At 47.6% G+C, this 20586-nt stretch overlaps 2 protein-coding genes and 2 long non-coding RNA genes across 6 annotated transcripts in view; 1 reads left to right on the plus strand and 3 right to left on the minus strand.

The window, feature by feature from the left end:
* The window catches only part of LOC145534151 (uncharacterized), a 270548-nt gene that overhangs the window by 124504 nt on the left and 125458 nt on the right, over positions 1 to 20586 (plus strand). The gene's annotated exons all lie outside the window — the stretch shown is intronic.
* LOC145534143 (uncharacterized) overlaps positions 1 to 20586 on the minus strand; it is a 167020-nt gene that overhangs the window by 84326 nt on the left and 62108 nt on the right. The gene's annotated exons all lie outside the window — the stretch shown is intronic.
* Positions 141 to 20586, minus strand: part of LOC145534164 (uncharacterized) — a 33278-nt gene continuing 12832 nt past the window's right edge. The window contains exons 2-4 of one of the 3 annotated variants that reach the window (XR_014074297.1): positions 1752 to 1964; positions 1029 to 1341; positions 141 to 783 (exon numbers count right to left, since the gene is read on the minus strand). This is a non-coding gene — a long non-coding RNA (uncharacterized LOC145534164). Of the gene's footprint in view, positions 784 to 1028; positions 1342 to 1751; positions 3735 to 20586 lie in introns of those variants that run through there. The other 2 variants (XR_014074295.1, XR_014074296.1) reach the window with 2 other exon arrangements.
* Positions 16435 to 19125, minus strand: LOC145534145 (small integral membrane protein 10-like protein 3). Its single transcript, XM_081561520.1, has one exon. The coding sequence runs from the start codon at positions 18467 to 18469 to the stop codon at positions 18263 to 18265; it is 207 nt and encodes a 68-aa protein (XP_081417646.1). The 5' UTR covers positions 18470 to 19125; the 3' UTR covers positions 16435 to 18262.

Raw genomic sequence — 20586 nt, forward strand, 5'->3', positions numbered from 1 at the left:
GAGGGAGGAACAGAGAGTGCTTGACATGAATACAGGCTTTGCTGGGAAGTGGGGGGGGGGTAGAATGAGAGGGTCTGAATGTAGACAGTGGTGATGGTTACACACCACTGTGAAGGCCTTAATATTCCCAAATTGCATCAATTAAGGTACATTTTATTAATAAAAATTAACAAAAAAGTACAGGAAGCTGTTAAAAAAAATATAACATCACAAGAAAGCTACACACAAACCAGATGAAAAGAGGTTCAGGGGAAAGGAACTCAATCTCTCCTGGGGGCGGACTGAGTTGTTGGTGTCCACAGTGAGCACACAGGGATGGAGGCTGCAGAGCCAACCGCTCCCCTGGACGTGGTGTTTCCAGAAAGGGCTCTGGATCTCTGTCCAGAGCGGGGGCCCATTCTCCCTGCAGGGGTGGGGGAGTCATCATGGGCATCTGGGTGTTGCGCAGGAGCCAGGGCAGGCTCTGCCTGCCGAGGCGGTGACTCCTCCTCTGCCTCGGGTTCTCCTGCCACAGCCTGAGCAGGTGCAGGTGCACGTGGAGGTGGAGGTTCTCACTGAGGGGGTGGGACATCAGTGCCTGGGGCTGGGGGTCCTGCAGGCATGGAGATTCGATATGCCCAGTGTGCTGGCCAGTACCCAGCTGGCCTGGTGTCTCTGCGAGGGCAAGTCTCAGTTCTCCATCTGCCCTCAGTGGATCCCTGGGCCCTGCACCTGGAGGAACCACCTCTGTAGGGACAGATCTGGGAAGTGGAGCCTGGTTGCAGTTGGAGACCAGTGCTAGATCTGGGAGAGAAGAAAAGTTTACCCACAGGCCAGCCTTTTCATGCGTGTATCCTGGGATGGAAAGCTTCCAAGAGATTCCCAAAGAATACCCAGCGTAGGATGTCTTTTCTAACTGAAGTGTGCAAGATGGGTGGTGTGAGGCCAGCCTTTACTCCAGGCCCAGCAGCAGCTTTCAGGGACTCGCCCCTGTGTAGCTCAGCACCCTCTTCCCACACCCTCCCATGCACTAGCCCTAGCGTCCTTACCTCTGTGCTTTGCCATGCTGGGCTCCAGGTCCTTCTGCTGCCTCAGAGGCAGGGGCTCTCGGTATTCTGGTCAGAACTGGGTGTGCTGAGATCTGTGGCAGCCTGAGACTGGGCCGCCGGGTGTGTCCTGGGCAGTGTCTGGGCAGTAGGCCTTCCCTGCTTCCTCTTTGTCCGCAGCTGGGCTGAAACCTCTGTGGGCATGCTCACCTGGAGCCTGCGCTGGGCCTCACGGGTGGGGGTGGTGGTGCTCCAACCCCACCCTCAAGGAGGTGGATGGGGTATCCCCATCATCGGCCTCATCACGTGGGAAGCTCTGCAATGACAGTGACCATCAGCCAGCCCTACTTGGCGTATTCCGAGCTGGGCCTGGCCACTATAGCTGCTGCTTCTGCCCGCTCAAACTTCTGTTCCCAGAAGGGGCAGAGACATGTGTCTGCTCAGATCACACTGCCCCACCCCCCCGGGAAGAAGGAGACCCACTTGAGGGTGTGAGGTCAGCCTGGGTGGGCGGCGCTGCCCGCACTCTCCCCATCCCACCCAGCCTGCTCTCCCCTGGGGTGTGGACATAACTTGGCCACAGGCATCTGACCCCACATCCACCTGGGCTTACTTGAGGGAGACACACCCCGAGAAACCCACATCCACACACACAGGGAAAGGACCCAGTGTTGCCAGGTGGCATGGGAGAGGTGGCCTGGCCCAGCCTGGGGCTCCCCGTTTTACCTTTCTATTCCTATCGGCAAAGAGAGAGAAGCTTTTCGTGGGTGCCCTGAGCCAGCGTCGACAGTGTTCCCATACACTCTGCCTGTGAGCTCTCCCGAGGCCCCGGCCTCTGGGCAGGTGCAAACAGCAGAACATCTTGGCAGCAAGTGATCTGGCTGGGGGCTCCTCTCTGCTCAGGAGGCCTGGATACCCGGTTCTGGGTTCTGTTGGGTTCTGTTGCCGGGAAGTGACATCATTTCCTGGGGTTCATGCTGAGGTCCCTTACACAAAGCTCTCCAAGTGAATCTCTAGGTTCCTGACTGCTCAACCACCCCCTTAGGCCATGTGCAGACAGAGTGACACCCACAGAGACCACCCCACAGCCTTGGATAGGCTTGGATGCAGCCAGGTCCTGATCTCTGAGGACCTTGCTGATTTCAGACCAGGCTCCTTCTTCTCATAAGTGATGTGGCCCTGGACAAGTATATTCCCCTAAGGGTTTCCCCCGTCTCTCCACTTGCAGAGTAGGGGTCATTTTTTCAACAGCTTCCTAGCTCTGTTGGCCTACGAGCACCTCCATGCCTTTCAACCTGGGGTGAGTATCACATGGAGCTTGTGAACTGAGACTTCAGAAAGGATTTGATACCGGGCTGACATAGCACAGAATAGGGCAGTACGAGGCCTGGATGCACTGTGGTACCCAGGAAAAGGCACTCCCCCTCCTGACTGTTTTGAGACCCCACATCCAAGTTGGACGACTGAAAGGAAGACTTGAAGGTCTCCCTCTGTTATATAAAAGAGTAGCCAACTTTCTGGTCCTCTGTTTCCATTGAGATTCTGTTCAAGTGTCCCAGCTCGGCTTCTGCGGGTGGCTGAGCTTCTAATGGCTCCCTGCGTTCTTGTCTTTTATTCTCATAACTTTGGGTCATTTTCCCCCTTCTGGGGTGAATGGGCACTGTCATTACTTCTAACTTTGATATACATTTTTGAAAAGTCTGTTCAATCTACTCATTTCCTCTCTTTTGTTTCATGTCTCTCTATGGGTGTGTCACTCTCTTTTCATTTCTAAATCCAATTTATAACTTCCTCGTTCTCTCTCCTGTGTGGATGGATGGATGCCTATATGAATGCACATGTATATGATTAGAAGAGGTTTATTTTTAGGGATAGGTTAGAGAGAGATAAAGGCTTTAGGTTGGAGTTGGAATTGGGGTTAGGGTTAAGGGTGGTGGTGGTGTTTCTTGGAGACTGAGTGCTGTGCATTCTTCGTCTCTTTACATATGAACCCCTTATCAGATACACCACTTGCAAGGAGTCTGTCATGTTCAGTTTACTATTTTTTGGGTTTGTGAATGCTTAGTTTTTCTGTTACATAGATGTTCAATTGGATGGAAACCCATTGGTGTACTTAGTTTTCCTGTTTCCCTTACTTGAAGAGACCCATTTCTGCTTATGCCTACTAAATGTGAAGGAGACTCTGATGTTAAGGAGTCTTTGACCTATGCTTATTTCTAGCTATCTCATAACATCAGTCTTTAGGTTGAGATTTTTCACCGATATTGAGGTGGTCTGAGATAAAAATCAATAGAATTCTTCAGATGTAGCTGTCTGGTTTTCCCATGGACATTTATTGAAGAGGCTTTCTTATTCCCATGTGTATATTCTCCCCTTCTTTGTCAGACATGAGTTGATCATGGATGGTGGGGTTTATTTCTGGACGCTCAACTTTATTCCATCGATCTGGATCTGTGTGTATTTTTGTATTACCAATACCATACTCTACTACTGCTGCTGCTGCTATGTCACTTCAGTCGTGTCTGACTCTGCACGACCCCATGACCTGCAACCTACCAGGCTCCTCCATCCAGGGCATTTTCCAGGCAAGTGTACTGGAGTGTGTTGCCATTGGCTTCTCCGATACTGTCCTGAGGATCTTAGTTTTGTATTCTAATTTCCTTTCACACAACCTTGTATGTCCATATCGGGGCTTTTTCGTCATATTATATTGACTATTTAGGCTCTTTTCTGCTTCCATAAACCTTTGGAATTCTTTGTTCAGTGCGAAAACCCATTGGAATTTTGGGAGGAATAACATCGAAGCTATGGATTGCCTGGGGGTGTGACATCATTTTACCAATAGGAATTCTTTCAATCCATGAGCACAGCTTATCATTCCCTTGGTTTGTGTGGGCTTGATCTTCTTTCTTCCATCTCTTGCAGTTTTCTGACAACAGTTCCTTCCTTCCCTTCTGGGTTAGATGGAATCGTGGGTATTTCACTTCAGTGAATGGCATTGTCAGTGGGGGTGATAATTCCCTTCTCATTGGAAGACTTTACTGTGAGTATTAGAAATGCAAATGATTTCTCTTCCCCTTCCTCCCTGTGCATCTCTCAGAGCCACTGGGAAACACAAGCCTAATCCAAAGTCACACAGGCCTGAGGGGGTGCAACTAGACTGTTGTTTCTTCAGGCCCTCAGTGCTGGACATCATCCGGGATACTCTGTGTTTCTCTTCCTTGGTCTGGTGTCGCTTCAGACCTTTCCCTCATTTTAACAGGCTTGTTTTGTTGGTGTTCTTTGTCTGTTTGGAGACACATCCTTGATAAGCTTTGTGTTTCCACTCATTCGTCTCGCGATGTATGACCTGTCTTTTGCTTTTGTAATAAGTTCTTTACCACAGTAGATATCTTTGATTTTGCAAAGTCCACTGTATTCTCTGGGTTTGTTTGTGGACTGCCTTTTAGTTTTGTGTGTGAAGACTCAAAGCACTCGTCCAGTTTCTGCTCATTGTTCTTCTAGATTTATGACAAGTTTTCATGGAAAGTTTGTCTAGGGATAATTGGAAATGAATTCGGTGTAAGGTGTCAAGTCTCCATCTCCATTCATGTCATCCCCTGCAGTTTCCAATTCCCTGTTCCTGAGTGGTTTTGGAGACCTTGTGGGAAGTTTGGTTGCATTGGAGTTTGAATTTCCACCTTGAATAGATTCACACTGTTCTGCCCTCAGAGACACTGGAAAGGGGGAGTGAGGAGCAGCCTGCACTTCCAGCAGTGACCACACACTGGGGCGAGTGCTGCTCTCCCCTCTGGGAGCCCCAGGCCACAGGCATCCCAGTGAGGAGCCAGCTCTGTGCTCAGCTGAAAGGAGTTAGTCTCTCAGGAGCCTCTGAGCCCTTGCCTTTGGGTCATCCAGGGTAGGCATTTACTGTGACAAAAAAATAGCCCTGAATTCCATGGATAGAAGAGCCTGGCTGGGTAGAGTTCTTGGAGTTGCCATGAATCAGACGCAACTGAGCACACACAAACACAATATATTAAAATCAATGTTTTTTGGGGGGTGAAGGGGGAGTCGTGGGTTTTTTTTGCCTTATATAATAGCCAAGACAAAACTAATTTAAACCTAAATTCACATAGATGGGAGGGGTATAGCTCTCCTTCACCTTTTTTTTTTTTTTGCAAACCTATTAAACTTATTTTAAGGTTTAGTAGAACCTTCCTTGAACAGTTCATTATGAAGCATTTTTGTGTGTGTGTGTGAAATTCGCCTCATTAAAAGTACGGTTTGCCTTTCCTGGATAATTTTGTTCATTGGTTTCTTAGGCAAACTTAGTAATGTTTGATTCATAATAAAGTTTTAATCTTCTTGTATAATTTTTTGTCTCTAGTGCAAAATGGCCATATGCTGTCCCTATAATTGCACAGTCTTACTTGAAAGTGCCCAAGAATATATATGTTGGTACTTTGGACCTAGTTATAAGTTTCCTTGAGTTATTCTTTACATCTCATGAAGTGTATGCCTTTTTCACATTGTACTGTTCTTTGGCCTTTGAATTCATTTCAATATAAATTATTCAATATAAATTCATTTCAAAATAAAATTTATTTATTTTAGTTGGGGGCTAATTACTTTACAATATTGTAATAGTTTTTGCCATACATTGACATGAATCAGCCATGGGTTTACATGAAATTGGCCTTTTAACGAATCATTAGTGAAAACTAACCTTTTATTTAAATTATTGGTGATTAATTGCAAGTTGTGTAGTTCAGTCGATCAGTCGTGTCCAACTCTTTGAAACCCCATGGACCATAACACAACAGTCTTCGGTGTCCATCAGCAACTCCCGGAGCTACCTCAAATTCATGTCCATAGAGTTGGTGATGCCATCCACTCAGCTCATCCTCTGTCGTCCCCTTGTCCACCCGCCTTCCATCTTTCCCGACATCAGAGCCTTTTCCAATGAGTCAGTTCTTTTCTTCAGGTGGCCAAAGTATTGGAGCTTCAGCATCAGTCCTTCCAAAGAATATTAAGACTGATTTCCTTTAGGATGGACTGGTTGGATCTCCTTTCAGTCCAAGGGCCTCTCAAGAGTCTTCTCCAGCAACACAGTTCAAAAGCATCAATTCTTCAGCACTCGGCTTTCTTGAAGTCCGACTCTCACATCCATACATGACTACTGGAAAAACCATAGCCTTGCCTAGACGGACTTTTGTTGGCAAAGTAGTGTCTCTGCTTTTTAATATGCTGTCAAGGTTGGTCATAATTTTCCTTCCAAGGATTAAGCGTCTTTTAATTTCATGACTGCAGTCAACATCTGCAGTGATTTTGGAGCCCTGAAAAATAAAGTCTGCCACTCTTTCCCAATCTGTTTGCCATGATGTGATGGGACCCGAGGCCATGATCTTAACTTTCTGAATGTTGAGCTTTAAGCCAACTTTATCACTTCTCTTTCACTTTCATCAAGAGTCTCTTTAGTACTTCTTCACTTTCATGCCATAAGGGTGGTGTCATGTGCATATTTGAGGTTATTGATACTTCTCCCAGCATTCTTGATTCCAGCTTGTGCTTCATCCAACCCAGCGTTTCTCATGATGTACTCTGCATATAAGTTAAATAAGCAGGGTGATGATATACAGCCTGGAACACTCCTTTTCCTATTTGGAACCAGTCTGTTGTTCCATGCTGAGTTCCAACTAGCTTCCTGACCTGCATACAGGTTTCTCAAGAGGCAGGACAGGTACTTCGGTCTCGCTGGGAGAAAAATGCCGGTTGGGGCCCCTAGGCCCAGGATCCAGGTGGGTGCCCAGGGTGTTCTCCCTGCAGAAGCCGAGCAGAGTGCAGACAGGCCTATTCTCATGAGTTCTCTCCTGCAGAGCAAGTGTGATAGAAGAGCCATGTGGAGGGGGACTTGACATTCCCGGGCAGTGTGGGAGCCCTCCCTGGGCGTGGGGGCCCAGAGACCATGGCGCCTGAAAAATGACCTCCCAGGCAGTGCTTCCCAGCTGGGGGTGACTCTCAGCCCGCAGGCGGCTGGGGACATTATCTTGCTTGGAGGCAGGAAAGGTAGCCCCAGAGAGTGGGTTTTCAGGCCTCTCGCATGCAGCCAGTGTGGGGCTCCTCAGATGCTAGACCTCTGGTTGTGCTCCCAGGGCCTCAATTTCTGAGTCAGGTCAGGGAGTCTGCCCGCACTCTGGGAGCCTTTCAAAGACATTCCTAGGGCAGTGTGGTCCTGCCTATTGGGCAGGAGGCCACGGGAGGGCAGTGGAGGGGGCCAGGGGACATGCTGGGGTCCTCCGGCCGAGGGCAACCAGCACCTCTCTGGGGCCCCCGGCAAGGGTTGGCGGGCCTGCCCCAGGCCTGGTCAACGCCACCGTGAGGAGCAAAGTTAGCTCCAGCAGAAGGAAGCAAAGAGCCCAGGATGCCTCCGCAGGCAGTTGTTGGGCCGCCCCGCGTGAAGCCTCCCCGGGAGAAAAATGCCGGTTGGGAACCCTAGGCCCTGGATCCAGGCGGGCACCCAGGGTACACTCCCCACAGGAGCCGAGCATGCTGCAGACAGTCCTAGTCTTTTGAGCTCTCTCCTGCAGAGCAAACGTGATGGAAGAGCCGTGTGGAGGGTGCCTTGACTTTCCCGAGCAGTGTGGGAGCCCTCCATGGGTGCAGGGACCCAGGGGCCATGGCCCCTGAAAAATGACCTCCCAGCCAGCGCTTCCCAGTCAGGGGTGACTGTCAGCCCACAGGCGGCTGGGGACGCTGTCTTGCTTGGAGGCAGGAAAGGTAGCCCCAGAGAGTGGGTTTTCAGGCGTCTCATGTGCAGCCAGTGTGGGGCTCCTCAGATGCCAGACCTCCGAGCCTCCTCCCAGGGCCTCAATTCCCGAGTCAGGCCAGGGTGACTGCCCGCACTCTGGGAGACTCGCAAAGACCTTCCTAGGGCAGCACGGTACCTCTCATGGGCCCTTACCCTAAAACTAACCCTATCTCTAACCCTAACCCTAACCCTAACCCTATCCCTAACACTAACCCTAAACCTAACCCTAACCTTAACTTAAACCATAACCTTAATCCAACTTCTAACCCTAAACCTGACCCTAACCCAAATCTTAGTCTAATCCTAACCCTTACACTAACCCTAACGCTACACTAACGTTAACTCTAACCTAACCTTAAATCTAACCCTAACACATTACTGGTTAGCACAGTCCTGCCCATGGAGAAGGAGACTGCAAAGTATATCTGAGTGGACCGGGTGACATGCTGGGGTCACCTGGCCAAGGGCACGTGGAACCTCCCATGGGCCCCTTCTCTAAACCTTAACCCTATCCCTAAACCTAACTGCTAACCCTAACCCTACCCTAACTTTAACCCTAACATTAACACTAACCGTAACCCTAACCTGTAACCCTAAAACTAACACAAATACTAACACAAAACCCTAATGCTAACTGCAACCCTAAAACTTACCAAAATACTTACCCTAACCCTCAACCTTAACTGTCGGGAGCCGCAATAGGCATTACTGACAAAATGGAGGCACGGCCCCAACCCCCTCTCCTCATCCCGCAGGCACGGTCCCGGGATGAAGGAGTTAGGTCTTGTGATTCTGACTTGTCCTTTCTTTCCTCCGGTTGAGTTGGCTGGAAAGAATGTTACAATCCGTAACGTTAACTATTGACATTTGTTCAAGGATCTTTACAAAGAATGCTCCAGGATGAGCACATAGGCTGCAGCCTAAGATCATGGGAAACATTGTTACCTGAAACCTGCCTGTAAGGGGAATGTTTATGGCAAAAGAAGTTTGCTGAGTTTAGGGGTTAGGAATAATTAAGAATAGTTAGAAGCTAAACGTTTGAGGTATGTTGTAGTGTTGGCATATTTTACTATAGCTTATGGAAACTAGGTATTTTAGAGATACTAATAGCCAAAAGCCTGTTTATGAGATGATGAGCTTAAGTTACTAGGGGATAGCAGGATTTAAAGAGATAAGAAATAAACTGAGGAATGTAATATACAGCCCAGAGACAAACTTGAGTTACAATGTTATCACAAGGACACTTAAGAAGAAACTCTGAAGGACAACAATGATTTATGGAGACAGTAAATATGGGTGAGAGGAAACTGAAGATGTCATACCTCTGACCTAATGCTTTTGTAAAAGTATAAAAGAAAACCTGATGCTTAAAATAAACATGCAGCCCAGTGCTTTGAGCGAGAGACTGCATCATTTTCATTTGCCGACCCCATTCATCCCTTCAGGGTGATTCCCTGGCTGCCAGAGCTGGACTCTGGCACTTAATCCTAACTCTAACACTTACCCTAGGTTACCCTGTCCCTATCCCTAACCCAAAACCCTAACACTAACCCTAAACCTAAAACTAACCCTAAATCTTACCAAAACCCTAACCCTAACCTTGAATCTTACACTTACCCTAACCCTAATATTAACCCTATCCTAACCCTAACCCTAACCCAATCCTTAGTCTACTCCTAAACCTTACCCTAACCCTAACACTACCCTAATGTTAACTCTAAACCTAACCTTAAACCTAACCCTAACTAATTCCTAGGTTAGCGCACTCATGTCCATGGGGAAGGAGGCTGCAAAGTGCAGCTGAGCAGGCCAGGTGACATGCCAGTGTCACCTGGCTGAGGGCACGTGGAACATCCCAAGGGCACCTACCCTAAACCTAACCTTATCCTTAACACTAACCACTAACCCTAAGCCTACCCTGACTTTAACCCTAATACTAACACTAAATGTAACCCTAAATTCTAACCCTAACACTAACCATAACCCTAATGCTAACCCAAAACCCTAACCATAACCCTAACCCTAAACTTAACCCTACACCTTACCAAAACACTAACCCTAACCATTAACCAGAACCCTAACTCTAACACTTACCCTAAGCTATCCTATCCCTAACCCTAAACACTAACCCTACCCTAATCCTATCCCTAAAGCATAAAGCTAACCCTATCCCTAAAGCATAAGCCTAACCCTAACCCTAACCCTATCCCTAAAGAATAAACCTAACCCTATATTCAAAGCATAACCCTAACCCTAACCCTAACCCTTACCAAACACTAACCCTAATGCTTAAACCTAATCCTATCTCTAACACTTACCCTAACCCTAACCCTACCCTAACCATAACCCTAACAATAACCTAACCCTAACCTTAACCCTAATGCCAACCCAAAACCCTAAACCTAACCCAACCCTAAACCTAACCCTAACCCTTACCAAAACACTAACCCTAATCCTTAACCCTAAACCTAACTCTAACACCTACCCTAACCCTAACCTTAACGCTACCCTAACCCTAACCCTAACCCTAAACCTAACTCTAACCCAAACCTTAGTCTAGTCCTAACCCTTATCCTAACCCTAACATTACACTAACGTTAACTCTAAACCTAACCCTAAACCTATCCCTAACAAAATCCTAGGTTAGCACACTCATGCTCATGGGGAAGGAGGCTGCAAAGTGCATCTGAGCGGGCCGGGTGACATGCTGGGGTCACCAGGTCGAGGGCACGTGGAACTACCCATGGGCACCTACCCGAAAACTCACCTTATCCCTAACCCTAACTGCTAACCCTAACCCTACCCTAACTTTAAGCCTAGCACTAACACTAACCCTAACCCTAACTTCTAACCCTAACACTAACCGTAACCCTAATGCTGACCCAAAGCCCTAACCTTAACCCTAACCCTAACCCTAAAACTTACCAAAACCCTAACCCGAATCATTAACCTGAACCCTAACTCTAACACTTACCCTAAGCTATGCTAACCCTAACCATAAACTCTAACCCTAAACCTAACCCTAATACTAACACAAAACTCTAACCCTAAACCTAACCCTAACCCTTACCAAAAACTAACCTAACGCTCTAACCCTAATCCTATCTCTAACACTTACACAAACCATAACACTACCCTAACCCTAACCCAAACATCTAACCTAATCGTAAACCTTCCCTAACCCTATCCTTAACCCTAATCCTAGACCTAACCCTAACTCAAACCTTAGTCTTACCGTAACCCTAACCCTCACCGTAACACTACCCTAACGTTAACTCTAAACCTAACCCTAAATCTAACACTGACACATTCCTACCTTACAGCAGTCCTACCCATGCGGAAGGAGGCTGCAAAGTGCATTTGAGAAGGCCAGATGACATGCCGGGGTCACCAGCTCGAGAGCACGTGGAACTACCCGAGGGCACCTGCCCTGAATTTAACATTATCCCTAGCCCTAACCACTAACCCTAACCCTACCCTAACTTTAAGCCTAACACTAACACTAACTCTAACTTCTAACCCTAACACTAACTGTAACCCTAATGCTAACCCAAAACCATAACCTTAACGCTAAACCTTACCGAAACCCTAACCCTAAACATTAACCAGAACCCTAACTCTAACACTTACCCTAACCTATGCTAACCCTAATCATAAACACTAACCCTAACCCTAACACAAATACTAACCCAAAACTAACCCTAACCTTCCCAAAACACTAACCCTAAAGCTTAACCCTAACCCTATCTCTAACATTTACACTAACCCTAACCCTACCCTAACCCTAACCTCTAACCCTAACCCTAACCCTTCCCTAACCCTAACCCTAACCTTAACCCTAAACCTAACCCTAACCCAAACCTTAGTCTTACCATAACCCATACCCTAACCGTAACACTACCCTAACGTAAACTCTAACTTAAACATAACCCTAACACTACACTAACGTTAACTCTAAACCTAATCCTAAACCTATCCCTAACAAATTCCTAGGTTACCACAATCATGTCCATGGGTAAGGAGGCTGCAAAGTGCATCTGAGCGGGCCAGGTCACATGACAGGGTCACCTGGTTGAGGGCACGTGGAACCTCCCATGGACCGGTACCCTAAACCTAACCATATTCCTAACCCTAAACACTAACCCTAACCCTAAACCTAACTTTAACCCTAACCCTAACACTAAACGTAATACTGACTTCTAACCCTATCTCTAACCCAAACCCTAACCCTAATGCCAACCCAAAACCCAAACCCTAAACCTAAACCTAACCCTTACCAAAACCCTAACCCAAACTCTTAACCTTAACCATAACTCTAACACTTACCCTAACCCTAACCGTACCCTAACCCTAAACCCTAATCCTAACCCTATCCCTAAAGCATAACACTAACCCCATCCCTAAAGCATAACCCTGACCCTGATCCTAACACTAACCCTAACCCTAACCCTAACCTCCAACCCTAACCCTATCTTTGAACTCCCGAGTCAGAGTAGTGTGTTTTGCTGCACTCTGCAAGGCTTGCAATCACATTCCTATGTCATCGTGGTCCTGCCAATGGGGATGGAGGCTGTGCAGTGCGTCTGATGGGGTTGGGTGCCATGCCACGGTCTCCTTGTGAAGGGCACCTGGCACCTCCCATAGACACTTACTCTAACCCTAACCCTAACCCTATCCCTAACCCTCACCACTAACCCTAACCTTAACCTTAACACTAACACTCACTTAAACCTAACTTCTAACCCTAACACTGTCTGTAACCCTAATGTTAACCCAAAACCTAAACCTAATCCTACACCTTACCAAAACACTAACGTTAACCCTTAACCCTAACCCTATCTCTAAATCTTACCCTAAACATAAGCCTACCCTACCCTAACCCTTACTTCTAACCCTAACCCTTCCCTAACCCTAACACTTCCCGAACACTAATTCTAACCCTAACCCTAACCCTAACCCTAACACATTCCTAGGTTAACGCTGTCCTGCCCACGGGGAAGGAGGCTGAAAAGTGCATCTGAGCAGGCCAGGTCACATGCAGGGGTCACCTGGCCTAGGGTATGTGGAACCTCCCATGGGCCCGTACCCTAACCCTAACACTATCCCTAACCCTAACGCTAAACCTAACCCTAACCCTAACTTTAACCTAAAACTAACACTAAATGTAACACTAACTTCTAACCCTAACCCTAACCCTAATGCTAACCGAAATCCCTGACCTAACCCTAAACTTAACCCTTAACCCTATCCATAGCTCTAACAATTACGTGAACCCTAACCATACCCTAACCCTAAACCCTAACCCTAACCCTTAAAACTAACCATAACTCTAAGATTTATCCTAACCCTAACCATACCCTAACCCTAACCCTAACCTGATCCCTAAAGCGTAACCCTAACCCTGACCCTAGCACTTACCATAAACCTAGCCCTAACCCAAACCCTAACCGTAACGTATTGCTAATCCTAACACTAACCTTACTCTAGCCGTAACCCTAACCCTAAAACCAACCTGAACTCTAACCCCTAAGCCTAAACGTAAACCTAATCCATAAACCAAAACCTCATCTGAAACCTAATCCCTCACAGTATCCCCAACCCTAACTCTAAAACGTAAACCCTAACCCTAACCCTAATCAGTAACCTTAAACCTAAAGTAAACCCAAACCATAGTATAACCCTAGCACTAACCCTAACCCTAACTGTAACACATTCCTAGGTTAACACAGTCCTGCCCATGCGGAGGGAGGCTGAAAAGTACATCTGAGTGGGCCAGGTCACATGTCGGGGTCAGCTGGTGTAGGGCACGTGGAACCTCCCATGGGCCCTTACCTTAAACCTAACCCTATCTCTAACTCTGACCACTAACCATAATCCTAACCCTAACCTTAACCCTAACCCTAACACTAACTGTAACCCTAACTTCTAACCCTACCACTGTCCGTAACCCTAATACTGACTCAAAACCCTAATCCTAAACCTAAAGCTAACACTAACCCTTAATAAAACACTAACCCTAACCCTTAACCCTAACCCTAACTCTAACACTTACCTAACCCTAACCTTAACCCTACCCTAACCCTAAGCCTAAGCCTAACCCTAACCCTAAACCTAAACCTAACCTTAACTCAAACCTTAGTCTAAACCTAACCCTTACCCTAACCCTAACAAATTCCTAGGTTAGCACAGTCCTGCCCATGGGGAAGGAGGGTGCAAAGTGCATCTGAGTGGGCCGGGTCACATGATGGGGTCACCTGGCCGAGGGCACGTGGAAACTCCCATGGGCCAGAGTCCTAAACATAACCATAAACTCTGACCCTGACCCTAACCCTAACACTTACCAAACACTAACCCTAATCCTTAACCCTACCCCTAACTCTAACACTTACTGTAACCCTAAGCTTAACCATACCCTAACCCTAAACTCTAACCCTAACCCTAACCCTAACACTAATGTTTAACTCTACACCTAACCCTAAACCTATCCCTAACAAATTCCTAGGTTAGTGCACTCATGCCATGGGGAAGGAGGCTGCAAAGTTCATCTGAGCATGCCGGGTCACATCCCAGGGTCACTTGGCCAATGGCACGTAGAACTACCCATGGGCACTTACCCTAAACCTAACTTTATCCCTCAACCTAACCGTTAATCCTAACGCTATCTTAACTTTAACCCTAACCCTAACACTAAACGTAACCCTAACTTCTAACCCTAACACTAACCGTAACCCTGATGCTAACCCAAAACCCTTACCCTAACCTAATCCTAACCTCTAACCTAAACCATTACCAAAACCTTAACCCTAACCATTAACCAGAAGCCTAACTCTAACACTGACCCTAAGCTACCTTAACCCTAATCCAAACCCTAATCCAAACCCAAACCTAACCCTATCCCTGAAGCATAAACCTAACACTATCCCTAAAAGATAAACCTAACCCTAACACTAACCCTAAGGAGGCTGAAAAGTGCATCTGAGCGGGCCAGGTGACATGCCAAGGTCACTTGGCTGAGGGCACGTGGAACCTCCCAATGGGCCCCTACCCTAAACCTAACCCTGACCCTAACTCTAACCCTACCTTAACCCCAAACCTAACTCTAACCCTAACCCTTACCCTAACGCTAACACTACCCTAACGTTAACTATAAACCTAACCTTAAACCTAGCCCTAAGAAATTCCTAGGTTACCACACTAATGCCCATGGGGAAGGAGGCTGCAAAGTGCATCTCAGTGGGCCGGGTGATGTGCTGGGGTCACCAGGTTGAAGGTGCGTGGAACTACCCAAGGGCACCTCCCCTAAACTTTACCTTATCCCTAACCCTAACCGCTAACCCTAACCCTACCCTAACTTTAAGCCTAACACTAACACTAACCCTAACCCTAACTTCTAACCTTAACACTAACTGTAACCCTAATGTTAACCCAAAACCCTAACCTTAACCCTAAACTTAACCCTAAACCTTACCAAAACCCTAACCCTAAACATTAACCAGAACCCTAACTCTAACACTTACCCTAACCTATGCTAACCCTAACCATAAACCCTAACTCTAACACGAATACTAACCCAAAACTCTAACCCAACCTTACCAAAACACTAACCCTAATGCTTAACCCTAACCCTATCTCTAACATTTACACTAACCCTAACCCTACCCAAACCCTAACCCTAACCCTAAACCTAACCCTAACCCAAACCTTAGTCTTACCATTACCCATACCCTAACCATAACACTACCCTAACGTAAACTCTAACCTAAACATAACCCTAACACTACCCTAACATTAATTCTAAACCTAACCCTAAACCTATCCCTAACAAATTCCTAGGTTACCATAATCATGCCCATGGGGAAGGAGGCTGCAAAGTGCATCTGAGAGGGCCGGGTCACATGACGGTGCCACCTGGCTGAGGGCACATGGAACCTCCCATGGGCCGGTACCTTAAACATAACCATGTCCCTAACCCTAAACGCTAACCCTAACCCTAAGCCTAACTTTAACCCTAACACTAACACTAAACATAACAGTAACTTCTAACCCTAACCCTAATCCTAATGCTATCCCAAAACCCTAAACCTAACCCTAACACTTACCAAAACCCTAACCCTATCCTTAACCCTAACTATAACTCTAACACTTACCCTAAACCTAACCGTACCCTAACGCTAACCCTAAAGCCTAACCCTAAACCTATCCCTAAAGCATAACCCTAACCCGATTCCTAAAGCATAACCGCCCATTGGCCCTTACCCTAAACCTAATTCTATCCCTAACCCTGACCACTAACCCGAACCATAAGTTTTTCCCTAACACTAACACTAACTGTAACCCTAACTTCTAACCCTAACACTGTCAGTAACACTAATGCTAACCCCAAACCCTAAACCTAAATCTAAACCTAACCTTAAACCTTAAGAAAACCTTAACTCTAACCCTTAAACCTAACCCTAACTCTAACACTTATCCTAACCATAACCCTACCCTAACACTAACACTAAACCTAACACTAACCATTACCCTAATGCTAATCCAAAGCCCTAACCCTAATCCTAACCCTAAACCTAGCCCTAACCCTTATCAAAACACTAACAATAACACTTAACCCTAACCCTATTTCTTTTTTTTTTTTTTTACACACGTAAAATAAGACGTTTATTACACTAAACAACAGGGTTTATTTTTCATTTCCCCAGAACACTAAAATAGCACACGGCATAGTAATTTAGCACACAACAGAAACTGATATATGCGACCAATAATTCCGAAAATGGGGATGTCTTACTTGGGGACTCCTTCAAAACTTCTGCTCTTCAGTGCCTTTTATCAAAGCTAGCAACACACAACAAGAGGGGTTATCTCAGAAAACATTTTAGTGTAGGAGGCATCTCAACTCCTAGAGACTGGAGACCTTCTCTAAGGGGAAGTCCTTGCTGTTTTTTCCTCCATGACTGAGCTCCGGTGGACAGGCTCGAGCTCATTTTTTATCTTGGGTAACACTGCTAGGGTTCCTAGTTTGAGGAAGGGTTATCTAAAGGTAACATTAATATTGCAGCTTTCACCATAGGGCCTCCATGTAAATTGCATGTCAAGTGGAAGGAAAGGGGTGTGAGAAAAGATATCAGATTTTTGCTCAAATTATTCTACAAAACGCAGAGATGACAACAGCTTGCCATCAACTTGGCCTGGCTCAGACCAAGCCCAGCAGGGTAGACTTTTACAAATATCTCCTCTCATCAGATGGTCAGAGACAGGCTGGAGAGATAGTGCCTGGGATGGCAGCCCTGCCGGATGGGTGCTGAAGGTAAACTTAAAACTTGCTGTTACATCTTTCGATTTTAGTCTGATAGGTGTATAAGGTAGTATCAATAACCTCCTTGACATGGCTTCCCAACCCTAAATGTCTTTCAAGCACAGAGATTTCCTTCCGTATCAACCAGCTTTCTGTGGGTTTAAGTTCCACTGACTTTGTCTGTCACACGAATCAAAGCCGGAGCTTCACTGCCGCAGCGTGTGCGTCCAGAGTTAACGCAAAAGACAGCATTCGAGGACAGCGCTTCAAGTTAGTCTCACTATTTTTATTGTTCTGCCTGTACCTTAACCACGGCATAACAGAGTTGCTCATTCAAAAGCTTGTGGAGCTACTGATGCCACTGTTATCTGCAGATCATCTGAGGTACTTTTTTCCCATGAAAACATTTTCTTGTATCCTACTCTTGGCTCTGAAAACATGGGCTCTGAATGGCCAGGGAGAACACTTTTCGTCTCATCATTCAAGAATATTAGGGGATGTGCGTGCAGCAAGATGGATCGCAGGCAAGAGGGTGCAAATGCCAAGTCCAGCTTCTCCAGGAAAGCACTGGGCGGGTCGTCCTCAGAAGCCCCCTTTGTGGACCCTCTCTGCTGGCCCAGCAGTCCGGACCCCCAAGGCTCTCCACTGTGGCTCCGTCCTCTGTGGCCGCCAGTGGGCCTGGGCGCTGCCTGTAGCCAGTCCGTGCCCGGAGCCTCCCCGACGCAGCGGACCGGCCCCACACCTCGCTCCCCTGCAGGAGCCAAGGACAGACCTGCAGTGTTGTTCTGCGCGGCCGCTGAGGCTGAATTTCTTTGTACTGATTCTTGCCACCGTGGAAGTGCTTCGAGGCCACTGCGAAGCAAGGAGCTGGCCCCATGCAGGTCATGCTTTGCTTCCAGTGAGGACTCCTCCTTTCGTGGATTTCCCCAGGCATCGATCGCAGGCCTCTTCACCCGGGAAGCGGCATCTGCTGGCCGAGGGCCCTCCTTCTGCCATCTCTCACTCCAGAGTTCTCTGCACAGGGCTCTGTCCAAGGCAGCGCCCACTCCCTGCTCCTCCGCGAGGCGGGTGCGGAGAGGCCTGCGTCCGTCCTTCATGCTGTGTCTCTGACCCCTGAGCCCCAGGACACGCCGGTCAGTCCACGGAAGGCCTTCAGTGGATCTCAATATGAACCTGCAGACGGACGTTGAGCATCATGGAAGCCACGATGTAGAGGTAGGGGAAGTTGATGCGCAGGCGCCAGGCCAGGTCGAAGAAGATGAGCAGCGTGCGGGTCAGCCCCTTGCAGAAGACCCCATAAGAGCGGGCGGCGGCCGAGCGCGAGAGCCGGACAGCCAGGCCCGACAGAGCCGCCGCCATATAGACCGGCGCCCGCCGCCGCCGCCGCCCGCCGCCGCGCACCGACCGGCCGCCGGACGCGCCGAAGCCCGGCCGCCCGTCCTCTCGGCGCCGCGACGCCCCCGAGCCTCCGCCCCGGCAGCTGGCCCGCGCTGAGGGAGCGAAGGAGGCGGCGGCGAGGCCGGCGGGCGGGCGGGCCGCGGGGAGGGGAGTCGGCGCGTCGCGCTCTCGGGAAGCGCCTCAGCGAGCCGGCGCCCCGTCCCAGCCCGGCCGCGCGGCCTGACGTCACCAACCCTAACCCTATTTCTAACACTTACCCTAAACCTAAACCTACCCCAACGCTAACAGTAACCCTTACCTCTAACCCTAACCCTAACCCTTCCCTAACACTAACCCTAACCCTAACCCAAACCCTAAACCTAACCCTAACACATTCCTAGGTTAACGCAGTCCTGCCCATGGGAAAGGAGGATGCAAAGTTCATCTGAAAGGGCCGGGTCATATGCTGGTGTCACTTCTCCAAGGGCACATAGAACCTCCCATGGGCCCGTACCCTAAACTTAACACTATCGCTAACTCTAAACGCTAACCATAAGCCTACTTTAACCCTAACACTAACACTAATTGTAAAACTGCTAACCATAACCCTAACCCTAATGCTAACCCCAATCCCTGCTCTAACCCTAAACCCTAAGCCTAACCCTTAACCTAACCCTAAAACTAACCCTATCCCTAAGGCATGACGCTAACCCGATCTTTAAAGCATAACTCTAACCCTGACCTTAACACTTGCCCTAAACCAAACCCTAACCCTATAGTTAACCCTATCACCTAACCCCAAACCTAAACTTAACCTCTAACCCTAACCCTAACCTTGAATTCCCGAGTCAGAATAGTGTGTTTCTCTGCACGCTGCAAGGCTTGCAATCACATTCCTATATCAGCGTGGCCCTGCCAATGGGGAGGGAGGCTGTGCAGTGCGTCTGATGCGGTCGGGTGCCATGCCACGGTCTCCTTGTGAAGGGCAACTGGCACGTCCCATGGGCCCTACCCTAAACCTAACCCTATCCCTAACCCTAAACGCGAACCCTAACCCTAATCAAAACACTAACCCTAACCCTATCTCTAACACTTACACTAACTCTAACCCTACCCTAACCCTAACCCCAAGCAATACCTCTAACCCTAACCCTAACCCTTCCCTAAACCTAACCCTAACCTCTAACCTTAACCCTAACTCTAACCCTAAACCTAACTCTAACCCAAACCTTAGTCTAATCCTAACCCTTACCCTAACCCTAACACTACCCTAACCTTAACTCTAAACCTATCCCTAACAAATGCCTAGGTTACCACACTCCTGCCCATGGGGAAGGAGGCTGCAAAGTGCATCTGAGCATGCCGGTTGACATGCCAGGGTAACCAGGTCGAGGGCACATGGAACTACCCGTGGGCACCTACCCTAAACTTAACCTTATCCCTAACCCTAACCACTAACCCTAACCCTACCCTAAATTTAAGCCTAACACTAATCCTAACCCTAACTTCTAACCCTAACACTAACAGTAACCCTAATGCTAACCCAAAACCCTAATGTCGGCAGCTGTGATAGGCATTACTGACAAAATGCAGGCACGGCCCCAACCCCCTCTCCTCATCCCGCAGGCACGGTCCCAGGATGAAGGAGTTAGGTCTTGTGATTCTGACTTGTCCTTTCCTTCCTCCAGTTGAGTTGGCTGGAAAGAATGTTATAATCCATAAAGTTAACTATTGGCATTTATTCAAGGATCTTTACAAAGAATGCTCCAAGATGAGCACATTGGCTGCAGCTTGAGACCATGGGAAACATTGTTATCTGAAACCTGCCTGTAAGGGGAAGTTTATGGCAAAAGAAGTTTGCTGAGTTTAGGAGTGAGGAATAATTAAGAATAGTTAGAAGCTAAAAGTTTAAGGTATGTTGTAGTGTTGGCATATTTTACTATAGCTTATAGAAACTAGGAATTTTAGAGATACTAATAGCTAAAAGCCTTTTTAGGAGATGATGAGCTTAAGTTACTAGGGGATAACAGGATTTAAAGAGATAAGAAATAAACTGATGAATGTGATATACAGCCCAGAGACAAACTTGAGTTATACTG

The sequence above is a fragment of the Giraffa tippelskirchi genome, chromosome 14 (assembly GCF_054371585.1).
Source record: "Giraffa tippelskirchi isolate mGirTip1 chromosome 14, T2T-mGirTip1v1.2.pri, whole genome shotgun sequence".
Taxonomy (NCBI): domain Eukaryota; kingdom Metazoa; phylum Chordata; class Mammalia; order Artiodactyla; family Giraffidae; genus Giraffa; species Giraffa tippelskirchi.